Below are 15,589 nucleotides of genomic sequence, written 5' to 3'. Positions count from 1 at the left end.
GTAGCAGTTGGATTTTGCAAACAACAACTGACCAATAACAATTCATGACCCCTTTGTTCTATGGAAACTCATCTGACTCATACAGTACGTATATGCCCACCCCATTCTGGCTGAGAGGAATGTTACCTGTTTCAGTCACTTCAAAATGTGTCCATCAATAGCTTTCAATAGGGATACAGTTTTTACAGTACCGTTTTGTGGTTTTGAGAAGGACCTGAACAAGTGCTGTTACTCTTCCAGATGATCTTGACCACCAAGAACATTGTGATTGCAACTGGGGGACGCCCAAAATACCCTACACATGTAAGTACCGTATCTTCTTTCCCAGACTCTATTCCCTCCCTCTCTTACCCATTTCACACCAAGGCTCCAACCAGGGTTATTCCCAGGTTGATTTGAGGTAAGTAAGGGTTAACCCGGGTTGCTTTTTGTTATGCTAATCGCCTATGCCAATGACTCCCAAACTGTGGGCCGTGGCCCGTGGAGGTACTGCAGGTGGGCTGTGAGTGGCCTTTTGATGTTTCTTTTTTACGGATACAAACTACCAAATGGACCATGTTTTTATTTTACTATACATCCTGGAACATGGCGCTAATGTCGTTTGCAATCTCTATCATACATACTGTTAAACATTAGCATTTGAGCTAGTAACGAACATTACTAACATGATTAATAAATCATATTTGGGTGATGTACCCCTGCCTGCCAGCTTTCAAACCATGTCAGGCTAATTTGAATAAAAGCAAAGAAAAGTCCAGTGCATCGTTTGGAGGGTGGTAGGAAGTGCAATGCGTGTGCATTTTCTTTTCAGAATTACCTGCCAAATCCCACTTTAACCCCCGTGCACGGCTGCACACAAATATTTCTGATGAGTAAGGCGGAGAAAATGTTGTCAATCTGGCTTTTGGGTATTTTGCCTCAATGTTTTGTATGTGGATGGATTATTAATCTTCCGTATGCCCAAATTCACATGCTGTGTTAATGAAATAAAAAAAAATATATATATTGAAATACATGATCTTAGTTACATGTCTTGATCAGAGTTGTGATTAAAGGGTTCGGTTGGTAACCTGACGCTGCCAGATGGGGCGGTATTGAGTTCACAACACCACCACCCACCGTGCGTGTCTTGTGAACACAATACCGCCCCCGTCTGGCAGAGTAAGGCTATTTTGGTTGGGTGGGCCTGGGAAGATTTTCAGATTTCAAAGTGGGCCCCGGCATTCTTTTTTGGGAACCCCTGGCTTATGCTGATTGCTATGCTATTTTTTGGGTCATGACCCAGGGCAGGTCTGAATTGTCATGCCCAGGGATTAACACATGTCATGCCCAGGGATTAACACATGTCATGCCCAGGGATTAACACATGTTTAACACGTGTTGACACGTCAACTTGACGTGTCAACTTGACGGACTTTGTGTGTAATGACAAAAGAAGGGTTGGGTCAAGTAACCCTGGTCCCACCCTGGTCGTTGGTATTAAAGTGGGATCTGTGTGTCAAGCCGGTAGCAGACAGACGGGTGGGAGTGACAAAGTAGCTGGTGTTGGTAAGCGTCAGACTGGTCGGGGCAGGCAGGCGTAGGCACAAGCTGATAAGAAACGTCATAAAGTATTACAGAGCTAAGCGCTCTCTCTCTCTCTTTGATACATTTGACATTATTGATGCTGTGGCTTTATGAAGAGGCTGGCAAATGTGACAGTGTTGAAAGTGTCTGCCGCTTCGTTACAGATCCCCGGAGCGATGGAGCACGGCATCACTAGTGATGACATATTCTGGCTGAAAGAGTCTCCGGGAAAAACGTGAGACACCCTCCCCCCCCGCCTCCCCTCCCACACACACACACACACACGATAGAGATACTGTATCTATGGTCGTTGATCCACATAGAAATACAGTAACAGTATGCTCTTTGGTGAATGTGTTTCTCCGATGCACCTTTCCATACTTTGAATGTAGGGTTTGTATTATTTTATTTACTAGTGCAGTGCCCGTTCACCCCACTGCTGCACAGAGCACTGTTTAATTGTTTATTCAAAGTTTATTAAAAGGATAGTTCTGATTTTTGGAACCCTAGCCCTATTTGCTACTTACCGATGATGATGATGATTGGTAGATTCCTTTCTCAGCACAATCCATGCTGTTCCTCGTGCTAGCTTCAGATAGTTAGCCAACCAATACGAGCCTGACCCCATTGGCCATTGACCTTGTATTGGTTTTCCAAATTGCATCAAATCCGACGCTGCACGTCCCTGGGTCCCCAGCGATACATCCGCCAAGTGTGAAGTAGTTCGGACAAACGGTTCTCGAGATATGCGACGGGCATACAATATTGCCCACAGAAATTGCTTCCTTTATAGTATAATTTATCAATGAGATATTGACCAGTCAATGTCATCCACCTCCGATAGGATGGATATGAGGCAGTTTCATTACATATTGAATGTAAAAAAAAAATCGATTTTACACGATTAGGCTATATACAGTATTATTATTATCTTCCTAGGTTTAAGTGATGTTTTAGATACATTTAGATGTTTAAATGTTGTTTAGAGACATTTATCCTCCCCTGCCACGTATACTTTCTTTTGTCGATATAGATATACAGGATATAGCCCTTAACCTGGTGTTGCCATACTCTACATATGAAGCTACACAGGGAGTTGAAGCTCTACCCCTGGCAGTATTGCTGCCCTGCTGTACCTGTGCTGTTGCCATACTCTACATATGATGCTACACAGGGAGTTGAAGCTCTACCCCTGGCAGCATTGCTGCCCTGCTGTACCCTGGTGTTGCCCAGCTGGCTGCCACGACGTGCCCCTCTGTCACGCACTGTAACCATTGAGCAGCAGTGACACACTGTTTGCTTTCCTCTCTTCCTGTCATCCTGTCCTCACCTCCTGACTCAGATTAGCAGCGTGCATCCTGACCTTTACAGAACAAGCCCTTTAATCCAGCCATTTACCTCCTGTCATCACCTGCTTAATTGGTCTTTCCCCGATGTTTCCTCCCGGCACAACCCAGACACGATGACTGGCGGTTGTGGTATAGCTCGGCTGTGTGCTCCGTGGTGACGGATATGAGGAAATAATTATTCCAATATTCAAGCCGCATATGAATCTAGCGTCTTTTCACCTGGGGCAGAGATTTTGTTACTTTTTGATTATATACATTCTTTTGTTTTTGTTATTTTTAATGCGGCTTTGGATTATTTTGTCTGAACATTAATCCTGGTGTATTTTTGACAGTGTGTGTACACTGCCTTATTCCAACTTTCTGTCTTGTTTATGATCAGTAGTTCCTCTATAATTGCTCTTGTCAAATTCCCCTCCTTTGACTTTGACTGGTATTCCAATAAAGAATAAGTCTGCTGTTTAGCCGTTTGACCACTTGGTGGCAGTATGAAATCATTTATACTCTGCAAGTCCCTGTCTGTGGACTGCTGCTGACCTACCTGCTCCCACTGTACTGCATGCATAGTGGTGGAACATACCATCCTTAAACAATTACCACTGTAATATTCACCCACTCAACAAAACATCTTTGTATGGGAAGCAGAGTTATCCACTCAGAAAGACCACTTGAGACCAGGAAGCCCTTTGATGTGAGTGTGGGACAGCCTGTAGGGCCCTCTGCCCGCCCGCAGGCTGTAAGGGCTTAGCGTTAGCATTAGCTTCCTCCATAGGGTTACTCACCGACATATGCTAGCAGCAGGAGTTGTTGTGCTGCATAGCTGCCTGTCAGCTGTGCAGGTGAGCTATGATAGGCTGTTGCTGCAGGAAGGGCTAGTGGGGAGGGAGGGGCTCCAGGCGAGTGATGGCTGTCTAATGGGCCTCGGAGCACGTACGCAACTGAATGACAGATTCAGGCCCTGGGGCCTCAGGCAGCAGGGGGCCACCATCATCATCACGCTACGAGCAAGTGCTTACAGGACTGATGCTGGCCCAGGGTTCCATATATTGGTCTCATTAAAAACCTTTTAACCTTTTATTAAAAATCTGATATTGGCCGGATATTGTCGTCCACTTCAAATACGGTAATGGTGCAGTTTGTTGGATTGCATATAACACTGGTTGTCTATCAGAAGCTCTCATCCTGGGTTTATTAAAAAAAAAAGATTTGCCACCCTGCCAGGAATAAAACAAATTTAAATATATTGAATATGGGCAAAATATTTGATAGTTTCAATTCCAAAAGCCTTCAAAAACCCGTATTGGATGAACCCTGCATTTGACAGTGTACACACTGGTTGATTTGCGTCTTCTTATTGAAGGCACTTACTAGGAGGAAATTCCCCAAAAATTCATAAAACATTCCTAGACCTTGACAGTTCAAGCTTGGGTTTAATATTGTTGAAGAATGCTGTTGTTGGCAACTTGGTTACAGTAAATTATTAGCCGTTTCAGCCTTTAGTCAGGTTTGAGCTCTTTCAAAGTGCCTGGCTTAGTTTGGCTTGGAGCAGATTTCAGTGCTGAGCTTTGAAGTTTTGATACATTATATGGTGTTATCAGCCAAACATGAAAGGGCAAAAACAAAGTCTATAATCAGGGTTTTACATGGTTGGCTGTTTTACATTGTCATGCAGTCCATGTAGCATCGTGTAGCACAAGTTGTCTGTCTTTGACTCTGAAACTTTGGTCCAACGGAAACACTTTCAGGGAGTGTAAGCTACATTTGATTAAAAAGATCAAAGTTGAAATCGCCTTTGCCAAAATACCCTATCATTGTACGCCACCCAGTTTCTAGCCAGACACACAGGAGTGTTCAGATACACAGTGTCTCTATCAGTGTGTTGGGTCTGCTGAGAAACTGTCCAAGGTTAGCGCTAGCGGCAGCGCACCAATGAACAAAAGCTCCTTCCTCGGGAGTTGTGGCTGCAGTGAGGCCTTGGCTTGAGATCCCATCCCAGCCAGGTGCTGCCTCTCAGGCATGCCTTCAGGAGCCAAGCCTCAAGAGTTTCATCATGGTTTTGTTTATGTGGATGGCTGCTTCTCACATTGTGCCACCTCTGAGGGGAGTCCAGCTGGGCCACACTTAGTTTGGACTGACCAACCTCGTTTTCCCTTGAGTCCGTTTTTGGCTGTTTTCTGCCACTGCCATCTTCAAACAGGCAGCATAGCTGTTTTGTAGGAAAATCAAAATCAATGGAACAGATTGACATTTTTCAGTAGAGACTATTTTTTGGCCGACCCACCTGATGACAAAGATGTGCACGCACTTTGGAAACAGAAATTGTGTTAAGCTGCAGTGGATCTCCTGAAGCTACACAGAGACTTAGCTTACTCTACACATTGAAATCAAACGTTTATAGCGAACTTGTATTTGATGTAGCTCTTCCATTAGCAGTTGAGTAGATGTAATGTCACAGATTCCCAAAGGTGCCACCCATGCTATAAATGTATGGATTCATGGTACAGGAAGGTAATTTGATTCAAGTATCCTGGTATTTAACAATCATGGTCATTATCGTGATAACGTGAATGCATATGATGACTTGTATGCTCCTAATTTCCCCAAATTTGGTGTATATGCTAACTCAAACTGTGGGCCATGGAGGTACTGCAGGTGGGCCGCGAGTGGTCTGCCAAAACTCCCGATTTTCGCGGGTAATCAAATGGCTGTAACAGGGTCATTTTTAAAGCTACAGTGGAGATCCTGTTATCAGAAGAAACTAGAAGACCGAAGACATAATATGCTAGCTGGTTGGGAAGGGTGCTAAATAATGCTCCAAACGTAGGTTACATTTGGGCGAGGGAAAACTATTTCAAAGGGGTTCCTTGACCTCTCAGCTCAATTTATCTGAAGGAAAATTATTCCAATGGGTACCACACGTTTCCCCTTTACAGATAAGGTAGCATTCTTCACAGCTAAATAACATTAACAGTTTGTTTGTGGATTGATTTCTTCTGTTGTTGATCATCACATTTTGTCTCGTCAAATGTGTTATGCGTGCAAATTGGTGAGTAAGGGGGGAGAAAATGTTGGCAATGTGCTTTTGGGTATTTTGAAGAAATGTTTTTGTATGTGGATGGATTATAAATTTCCCTATGCCCAAGTTCACATTCTCTGTTAATGAAGTAAAAATATATAATATAAAAAACATATACTGTAGGGGAAATACATAATCTTAGTGTGTTGATCAGAGCTGTGATTAAAGGGTTGGTTGAAGATTTTCAGATTTCAAGGTGGGCCGCGGCATCCGTACGTTTGGGAACCCCTGTGCTAACTGATCCCTGTATATATCTGGCCAATGAAATAAGGCCATGTTGCAGACAGTGTCTTCCACCGATTCATTAAGTGCATAATAATCTTGAGGTTGCTCACTGTTTGACAGTCGGTGTGTAGGTGACATACATTAGATACTGAATGTCCTTGCATACTGTGTCACTAACTAACTATTGATCTCCGCCATTATTTCTGTTGCCAAAATGTGCCTGCATGCCCAATTTTGTTTAACGTCACCATTGTTTAAACTTTAAACGCTGTAAAAGGGTCTCTACAGCAAGGTACATTTGATCAACCTTCAGCTGGAAAATGCCTCCAGACTCCAGACCACTGTGTGAAGCACACTGTCTGAAGAAGAAGAGCCGGTGTGTCAGTGATGAAAGTGAGGAATCAGGCTAAAGCTCCTCTCCTAATCTCGTCTAAGCCGCTGCACAATACGTGCTAAGTGCAGCTGTGCATTACACGGACAAGGGGAGAAGGGCTATTGCAGCTTTTAGTGGATAGTTAGCATGTACAAGGGCAGGATGTGCCGCAGGCTGTCCGATCTGTCAGGTGGGGGAGACCTCAGGAGAGGAGGTCCGGGTCGCGCTGGTTCAAAAACAAGGGAAAGAGAGGGGCCTCATCCATGCGGGTGACAGGCGTCACTCAGCGGGCTGATGTGTGGACTTGAGCCCTGAACACGGCACACCCCATCCGCAGGGATTAGCCTAAACGCTAGCAATTAGCCCTCCGCAATGCCACACATCTCAGGGCTGGATAACAAGTGTGATTTTACCTGGACCACACACGCACACACGCGGCGACGCCGCAAGTGCACATACTACACACACACACACACACACATTTATTTTTGTGTCTACATTTTCTTCGCACTTCTTCACTCCCCTCCGAGGTTATGAAGTTTTGTAATTCATCACCTTCGTAATTCTAGGATTCAAAGTAAACATTTTCAGCCTAGGATTTGCTTTGTTTCATTTGGCCCAAGTGCATTGTACAAAACGCCTGGCCTATACTGTATAATACACTACCTGTATTTTGACTGTATTGTTATTATTTCTGCTAAAGAGCTTCTCTTTCTTTGTGTTTTGCAGGCTTGTGGTTGGAGCCAGCTGTATCCTTTTGTGTGCCAGTGAGCGTGGCTTGTAACTGAAGCCACTGCATAGTTTGCTGGAAGAGTCCAGGAGTGTGTGGTCAATAGCTGAGTGATGAACCTCTCTTGCCCTAGAGACTTAATATTGTGATCAGACAGACCTGTGTCAAAGTTGCATAGTCATTTTTCATTTTTGTTTACCTCCTTAGCGTACCATATCGGTGAGATTTACCGCATTGAGACCCTTTAGATAAGGTGTCAGTCAAAGAAAACCTTTGTCCCTTTGGTTGTCTGTGCTTCCTGGCACCTATATTATTCTATTCTGCGGCAAACCCAGGCAATTTGGTGAATCCTGATAAAACAAACATTAAGATTTCTTTGCAAATAAAAGACCAGCATCTGGTTTTGATGCTGCACAAACACAACAATGCCTCTTCCCCCTCTTTTAGCCTCTTACTTGGTATGCAGGAATGATTCCACACATAAATTGCTGGATGCTGATCCACTACATATAAGCGTTGTAATCCTGAACCAGGTGCTGTTCAGACGTGGCTCTGGAGTGTGCAGGCTTCCTCACAGGCATGGGCCTGGACACCACAGTCATGGCACGCAGCATTGCCCTCCGGGGGTTCGATCAGGTACTGCTCTCCCTAACACAGTCCATTCCTGTTCCGTCGCTGTCCACTCATCTTTTTGTCCAGCTTATAGGAACGTTAATCACTATAAAGTACAAAATGTACAGGCATTGGCCTCGGTGATGTTGATGAAGAGACGTATTCACAGCTACAGATTTTCTCACTGCATACATGGTACAAGGACAACAACCAATCACTCGTACCAAGAAAAGAGACAGTGCAAGACATAGTAGTAGTAGACTATACATGCCACTGAGTAGTTATGCTTAAGATGCATGCGTCTTTTATGGTCTAAATAACAATAATACTTCACAATGGAACTTAAGCCATAAAGTTGTAGTTTTTGTAAATCTTCAAATGTGGCTATTGTCTCCTGACGGTTTCTGTAGCAAATGGCTGGTCTAGTGACAGACTACATGGAGGCTTATGGGACCACGTTTGTGTGGGAGTGTGTCCCCAAGAGGGTGGACAAGCTGTCATCAGGAGCCCTGCAGGTGACCTGGACCCACACCCAGACGGGCGCCGAGCACAAGGACACCTACGACTCCGTGCTGTGGGCTGTTGGTGAGTTGTGTGTGTGTGTGTGTGTGTGTGTGTGTGTGTGCGCGTGTGTGTGTGTGTGTGTGTGTGTGTGCGTGTGTGTGCGTCTTGTTCAAGGTCAGCTCCCTTTCAAATTAATTGGAACAGAAACTTTAATTCACGTGACGATGTAGAATGCGATACTTTAACAATCTGCAGTTGAGGTAGAGTCTCTCTAAACACTAAGCCAGCTTACTGCCCTCTTGCTTCGAGTCTCTTGTATAAACTGGATATTAGAAAAGCTACTTAGTTGATAATGAATTGACACCAACTGGGAGTCTTTCTCCCTGTCCCCATATATAACACATGTAATATCAGGGTTTCCATGGGTCCTTGAAATCCTTGATAGTTTGTGAATTTTAGACCTAAATAGACATGGGTCATTTTTTTTTTTTTTCAAGAATAGAAATTGAAGTTCTTTTGATATTTATTTACTTAACGTGTAACACAGCACAGTCGAGAAGTGTTCACACATTCAAGCCGCTCTCTCTTTTTAATTGTCTGTGAGCTTCTGTAAAGCCTGCTAGTTCTCATTATAAAAATGGTCACTGTTGTAACAGTAATGAATTAACCTTGATCCATGTCTCAAACCTATGCCCTGTTGGGTCCTTGAGGGAATTGGGCCTGGAAAGTCCTTGAAAAGTTCTCAAATTATAAGGTGTGGTAACCCTATAATATACAGTACCACCCATACCATGTTCCTGGGGTGTAGCAATGCAAATCCTTATATCGGTTAATATAACGGTGTGACTGCTTTCTGCCTGCCCTGCCGCCATCACTTTCATTGTCATCCTCAATAGAGTGCGGCGTCAGCAGATAGCAGAGGAATCAAGGCAGAAAACAAAGTAATAAAGCCTGAGTGATGGGAATGGCCAGGGGAAGTGTTAATCACCCAGCGCTGGCTCTCTGGCTCCCTGGCTGGAGAGGAGGGGGCAGCACGGGGCAGGATGCACCCAGGCACAGGGTCACCGCGTTCCCCCTCTTTGTTCTCCCTCCCTGGGCCTTCCTGCCCCGTGCCAGCCCTGCGGAAACCGAGCCCGCATCTGTCACTGCCATCCCTGCCCGCCGTCCCCTGCCTGCCCGCCCGCCCGCACCACCACCAGCCCTGCTCTGTCCATTCTTTATTCTAGCGTTTCATTTGGCCCGTCCCACCAGCAGCGTGAGCAACAATGGAGGGGGGACATCCGTCGAGGCCACGGCCGCCGGTTTGTTTGTGTTGAGGCGGTCCCAAAGACGATGAGGCGCTTTCGAAAAAATCTGGGACTGCCAAGCTTTTCCAGGGTCCCACGTCAACGGCTTGTGCCTACTACCCCAGTCTGCTTTATGTGTGTGTGTGTGTGTTGGGGGGGGGGGGGGCTGTAGCGTGTGACAGCGACAAGGATGTGTGTGACCCTGCAGCTGAGATGACGTGGTTTCCTCCCACGCCTGAATTCCCACGTCGTCTCAGACGCAGCATCGGCCGCGGTTGAAATAGCGTGCGACTGGTGGTGAGAAGGATATCTGCAGCGAGTGTGCATGTATGTATCAGGAGGTGTTTTGTCGTGCGTGAGCTGGTGCGCCCTGTGCATTTCCTATGTCCCTTAGAGCCATGGCCTATCTTCTCAGTCAATAGTGCTCTTGACATTTTGTGACCCAGTAAGGCAGGCGTACAATCTATCAAGCACATTGACTGCTGTGAGTGATCCACCAGGGATTTATTTTTCTTATTATTTCCAATGGAAAGGCTGCACTGTTGGCCCAAAAGCACAGCCAACTTTAAGGCATTTTGCCTTATACGACAATTAGAATACGATTAAAATTCTCTCGTTCCAACTTCGTAAATGTGAAAATTTCCTGGTTCCTTTAGGCTTGTATGACAGTAAAGTGATTAGCTTTGTGTTGTGGACTGCTGCTCAGACTCAGGACAAAAGAAGACATTTGAGCATGTCATCTTGTGGTGACAAAAAAAAGTCATCAACATTTTTCACAATTTTGTGACATTTTACAGACCCAACGACTAATCGATTTGACGAGAAAATAATCGACAGATTAATCGATATTGAAAATAATCATTAGTTTGCAGGAAGCCCTACTTTATAGCAAAACACAGTTGCATTTCAAAAAGCCGTTCAGTAATTTGCATAAAAGCAGCAGGAGCCACAAGTAGTGCCTGCATGTTAGTAGTATTGATATTTACATACTGCCCGTATAACCAATCACAGAAGACCCAACTCGTGAGTTGGGTCTTCTGTGATTGGTTATTCTTCTGATAGGTCCACGTAAGCTTTTGGGGTGGAGAGTTAGGAGGAACAGCCTTGAGAATATCCCTAATAGACCTTATTCGCTAACCCTGGATGGCACCATATTGTTGACATACCGTCCTCGCTATTCTGTTCCATTACAAAATAGCGATGGTAATGACACCAATAAAAACCCCACAGTTGTTATTTGTATGCTGCCGACGGCAGCCGTTAATGCCTGTAATAAATAAACAAAAGAACGAGGTGAACAGACTTTGCTGTGAGGAGCTGTCAGAAAGTTTCACCTGTCTCAACTAACTATCCACACACCTCTCCTGTGCTGCTGACGTATCCCCAGTCTCGCTCCCTTCACGTCAGAGGACGGTAGAGATAGAAAACAAACCACGGGGACTTTATTGCTGTCATTACTACAGCCATGCCTAACGCAGGTCACCATCCGAACACAATTGGAACGATACAGGTAACGCTAACAGCGGCTAGCTTCCTATAAACGCTGCTCCACATAGGCTGTCACTTGAGAGCTGCAGCGTTATGTCGACAATATGGCGGCGGTGGGCGTGCCCGTACGTGAGTGACGTCAATCGAATAAGGTCTATAGTAGCTAAAACCTTGAGCCTGCTATATCCATGATAGCCTGACCTTGTCCGTGCAGTCGTTAGTGTTGTGAGTGCGTGACGGCGGGGCCTCTCCTCTTTGATGTGTACATGCAGGAGTTACGACAGTACAAGAGCGCTTCCCTTTACTGTGACCTTACACTAGAGGCCAGACGGGGTCCCAGGCCCCTGCGGAGGTATTAAAGGCCAGAGGGGAGCGGAGGGACCGTAGTGTACCTTCCTTCTCCTCTGGCCCCTGGACCCTCCACCCTTCCCCTGGCCTCCGGGCCGCTCCCCTGTCCAGGTGCTCCCTCCTGCAGAAACACGGCAGGAAACGGCACATTTCCACACTTCCTCTCATGTTGTGGACAGTGGGCACATTAGTCTTCCTCCTCACTACCACTCTCCAGTACTCGCGGATGTGTTTTTTTTTTTCCAGGTTATTTGGATTTTCAACTCCCATTCATTTCTAATGGGAGATTACTGTTTTCCTGCCTTTTCTGTTGCTGATTGCATCACTGAGTACTAGGGCTGAGTACTGGCAAGGACCTCACGATACGATACGTATCACGATACATGGGTCGCGATACGATTGTATCATGATACATTGCGATACAATACATATTGCGATATATTGCAATACTCTACATAATTTACTGACATTTTAAAAATAGAGCTAAAAATACAACACGCTGTGCACCACCCAGGTAGTGTAATAATATGTACATCACTTTATGCTGATAACTTAGTGGACAAATTTAGTAAAAACTACTGAGTGTTGATTGTCTTACTGTACGCACTGAAATAAAAAGTATTCTTATTGTGTCACTGAACACACGGCTGTGCAAAAAAAATCGATATGGCAATATATCACGATATTTTTCTGAAATATCGATACAGTATTGCGGAAAAAAGTATTGCGATATATTGCTGTATGGATTTTATTGCACAGCCCTACTGAGTACTGCTCTTCTATATCTCTCAGGCCCTGTCGCACTGTTTTACACACACAAAATGACAGTGGGATTCCGAGGTAGTGTGTAAGGTGAGCTGAAGTCTAAACGCTTTGTTTGATACATTCTTCTTCTTATAGGGATGTACTACATACAGTAATACGACTGATACGGAAGTACCAACACTTATCATTTTCTAGATTTTTGGGGGGGAATGAACATGTTTAAATTTACTGAATATCGGCACAAAATGCATTCAAAAACCAGTAACTGTAACCCTAGTAGTGATACTGAACATCTGAACCTAATTGCAGTGACAGTTCATATTGTTGTTACTTTCACTTTAAGGCGTCGTTCTCAATTGAAATATGTCTGTCATTATTCGTATGTCATAGCATATTACGATAAGTATTTGTGAACACGGATGCTAAGCTTGATTGTTATACAATACAAGGCCTCGAGTTTCTTGAATTACTTAGGAATTCACTGGATATTGTGGCTTTTACACCAAGATTAGTGTTTATAATGACATGATAACTTTGTTTTGAAAATTGCTGTACAGACAAAGTTACAGAGTCAAGGAAGTAAAACAGAGGTAATCAAATCAGGCAAAAGCACAGGGCGGCAAATTAAAAGCCAAAACCAATTTGTACAAAGCCGATAAAAGTCAAAAGAATTAGAGCGAAGCCGAATAAAAGCAGAGCCAAAAACAACAGAAAAAAATGTGAGACTAATAAAAACCACATCAAGAGAATGATATAAAAATATATATTTTTTAATGGATTCAAAAGATGGCACAGACTCTGCTAGCCTAAGCTCCTCAGGCAGTCTGGGCTAGCCTCTGACTGAAAGCCTGGCCACCTTTAGTTTTACGCAGGCTGGATCTAGGGGCAGCTAAAAAGGCGCTGCCTGCAGACCTCAGTTCAGCGTTCAGGCTCATAATGGGTGATATCTTGGGGCTAGACCTCATGGAGCTTCAACAGTAACATCTTCAAATCACTTCTCAGATTAAAGGTTTGGCTGCACCAGTTGCTCGTGGTTGAAGGAGCCCTTGCTTAGACAGGAGCAGAGATGTTGCAGTAGTCAACGTGTGATCAAATGCAAGCATGATACTGTAGCAGTGCTGTCAGGTAAGAAACATCAAGAGAAAATATAAAGTTTTCTTCAGACTTTTCCTGTTTTCTCCCCAATTGTACTTGGACAATTCCCTGCTGCTAGGCTATCCCGGGTCATTGCTCCACTTCCTCTGACGATCTGGGGAGAGTTGTACACTAGCACATGCCTCCTCCGATACATGTACAGTCACCAGCTGCTTCTTTTCACCTGACAGCGAGGAGGTTCACTGACAGGATGTATTGTAGCGTGTGGGATGCTCACACTATCCCCCCCCAGGCCCAGTTCCTCTCCCCCTCGAACAGGCGCCCCTACCGACCAGAGGAGGCACTAGTCGTGCATCGACCAGGGCACATACCCTTAATCCGGCTTCCCACCCACAGACACTGCCATTTGTGCCTGTATGGATGCCCGATCAAGCCGGAGGCAACACGGGGGCTCGAACCTGCGACCCTCGTGTTGGTAGACACGGCCTACCCGGTCACTAACCGTTGGTCACCTTTTCCATCTTTTTCAAATCACTCTGTGCGGAACTTTGCATACAGAGAGGGGCATTATACAGTAGATTAGGGTCTAGATCAAATTAATCTGTAATTTCTGGGTATATGGATTATATATGATCTATTCCTTTTATACCGTAAGTTTCATACACTCATGTCAGAGAAACAAGTATTTTTTTTTCGAGCCACTCATCGAGTTGCATCTTAAAATCCTTTTTGGCGTGAAACTGAAAGTGTAATCAATCTTTGGCAGCCTGTAGTGTATAATCTGAAAAAAGCAGCTTCCCCCTGACATTTCTCCCCCTTTTGTCTTTGTTCATTTGATTGATCAGATAAGCGTCCAGCTCTCATTTCAACTTGTGGAGGTTTTGTTGTGGCTAATTAGCCTAGCGGTCTGGACGCTTCCTCATAATGTCACAACAGGCTTTGTTCAGAGAGTATATCTGTCAGAACCGTGTGTGTGTGTGTGTGTGTGTGTGTGTGTGTGTGTGACTGACTGCACGTGTGTGTGTGTGTGTCTGTGTCCAAGCTCCGACCCAAGTCCCTTATCAGCCAGCCCACTGTTGTTGTGTCCTCGCCACACAATGGATCTGTGGTGGCTCATACAGCTCAGTGACTGCAGCTACAGACAGACAGGAAAGGCCCGATATGTAGAGAGAATGTCTATACTTAGCAGTAGGGTTTGACCGATATGGAGGTACAGATACACATGTATTTCTTTTATCGAGATTTCCCCCCCCGGATCTCTCCCCCCGTTTTTCCAATCCCCCTGCTCTACCCTTAATCCGGCAGACACGGCCAAATGCGCTTGCGTGGTTTCCCGACCAAGCCGGAGGTAACACGGGGGCTCGAACCTGGGGCTCGGACCTGGGGGTTTGTGGTCAAATACGTACCGGTAACTCTCTGAGGGGCTGACCTCAGCTTTTGGGAATCAGTCCTTGCTGCTTACAGTATCCCCCCCCCCTCTCTCTCTCTCCTCCTCTACTCTCTCTGTCCTCCTCAACCACCCATGCTGCGGTAATGGACAGATCCCTGTAGCCCCCAGGTCTGACTTCGGCGGTGTGTGTGTGTGTGCGTGGGTGCGTGGGGGTAGGGGTGGTTGTTCCTCGGCTCCAGCCAGGAAAAGGGTCTCGGGGGTTTGTTATTCTTTCTGTCCGATAGCATCTACGTGGGGACCTCTGGGCCTGCTGTTTATTATGCTACCCAGGCAGGGAGTAGGGAGCTCTGGAGAGGGGGGGAGAGTAAGGGGGGGGGGGGGGGTGGTCCATGGTCCATCTCCATGGTGACCGAGTGTCGACAGCATCACTCAACCGTCCCACAGGAAGTGGCAGAAATCGCACTTTGAATATGGCGGATGGCGGGGGGGTGGGGGGGGGGGGGTATTGTTTCCCAGTTGCTCATCAGCCTCTCCTCTTCATCGCTCCACCCCAGCCAGGCAGGTGTTTTCTTTTCTAATTGTAAGATCAAATTGTATCTGTTGGGCAGAGAATGAACAAGGCTTTATTAGGGAGGGTTTGACACACGTAGGTTTTTGAAGGCTGAAACTGATCATTTTGTTTGTTTTTAAGTTGGACATTTTTTACACCAAAAAGTGAAAACCATCACGTGACACTACTGTACAACTCTCCCCTGAAACCTGGACTCATGAAATTGTTTGGCTGT

General features: G+C 45.4%; 1 protein-coding gene across 1 annotated transcript in view; it reads left to right on the top strand.

Annotated features, from left to right (window-relative positions):
* The window catches only part of txnrd2.2 (thioredoxin reductase 2, tandem duplicate 2), a gene marked incomplete at its 5' end in the record, with an annotated part of 41,192 nt that overhangs the window by 9,268 nt on the left and 16,335 nt on the right, over window positions 1–15,589 (top strand). Inside the window, 5 exons of the mRNA XM_083644380.1 lie at window positions 241–303; window positions 1,731–1,801; window positions 7,316–7,335; window positions 7,861–7,952; window positions 8,339–8,513. Coding sequence (XP_083500506.1) covers window positions 241–303; window positions 1,731–1,801; window positions 7,316–7,335; window positions 7,861–7,952; window positions 8,339–8,513 — 421 coding nt within the window. The remainder of the gene's footprint in view (window positions 1–240; window positions 304–1,730; window positions 1,802–7,315; window positions 7,336–7,860; window positions 7,953–8,338; window positions 8,514–15,589) is intronic.

The sequence above is a fragment of the Poromitra crassiceps genome (assembly GCF_964638095.1).
Source record: "Poromitra crassiceps genome assembly, chromosome: 10".
In the NCBI taxonomy this organism is placed as follows: domain Eukaryota; kingdom Metazoa; phylum Chordata; class Actinopteri; order Beryciformes; family Melamphaidae; genus Poromitra; species Poromitra crassiceps.
Note: the sequence above shows the minus strand (reverse complement) of the source record. Positions and strands in the feature narration are given on the sequence as shown.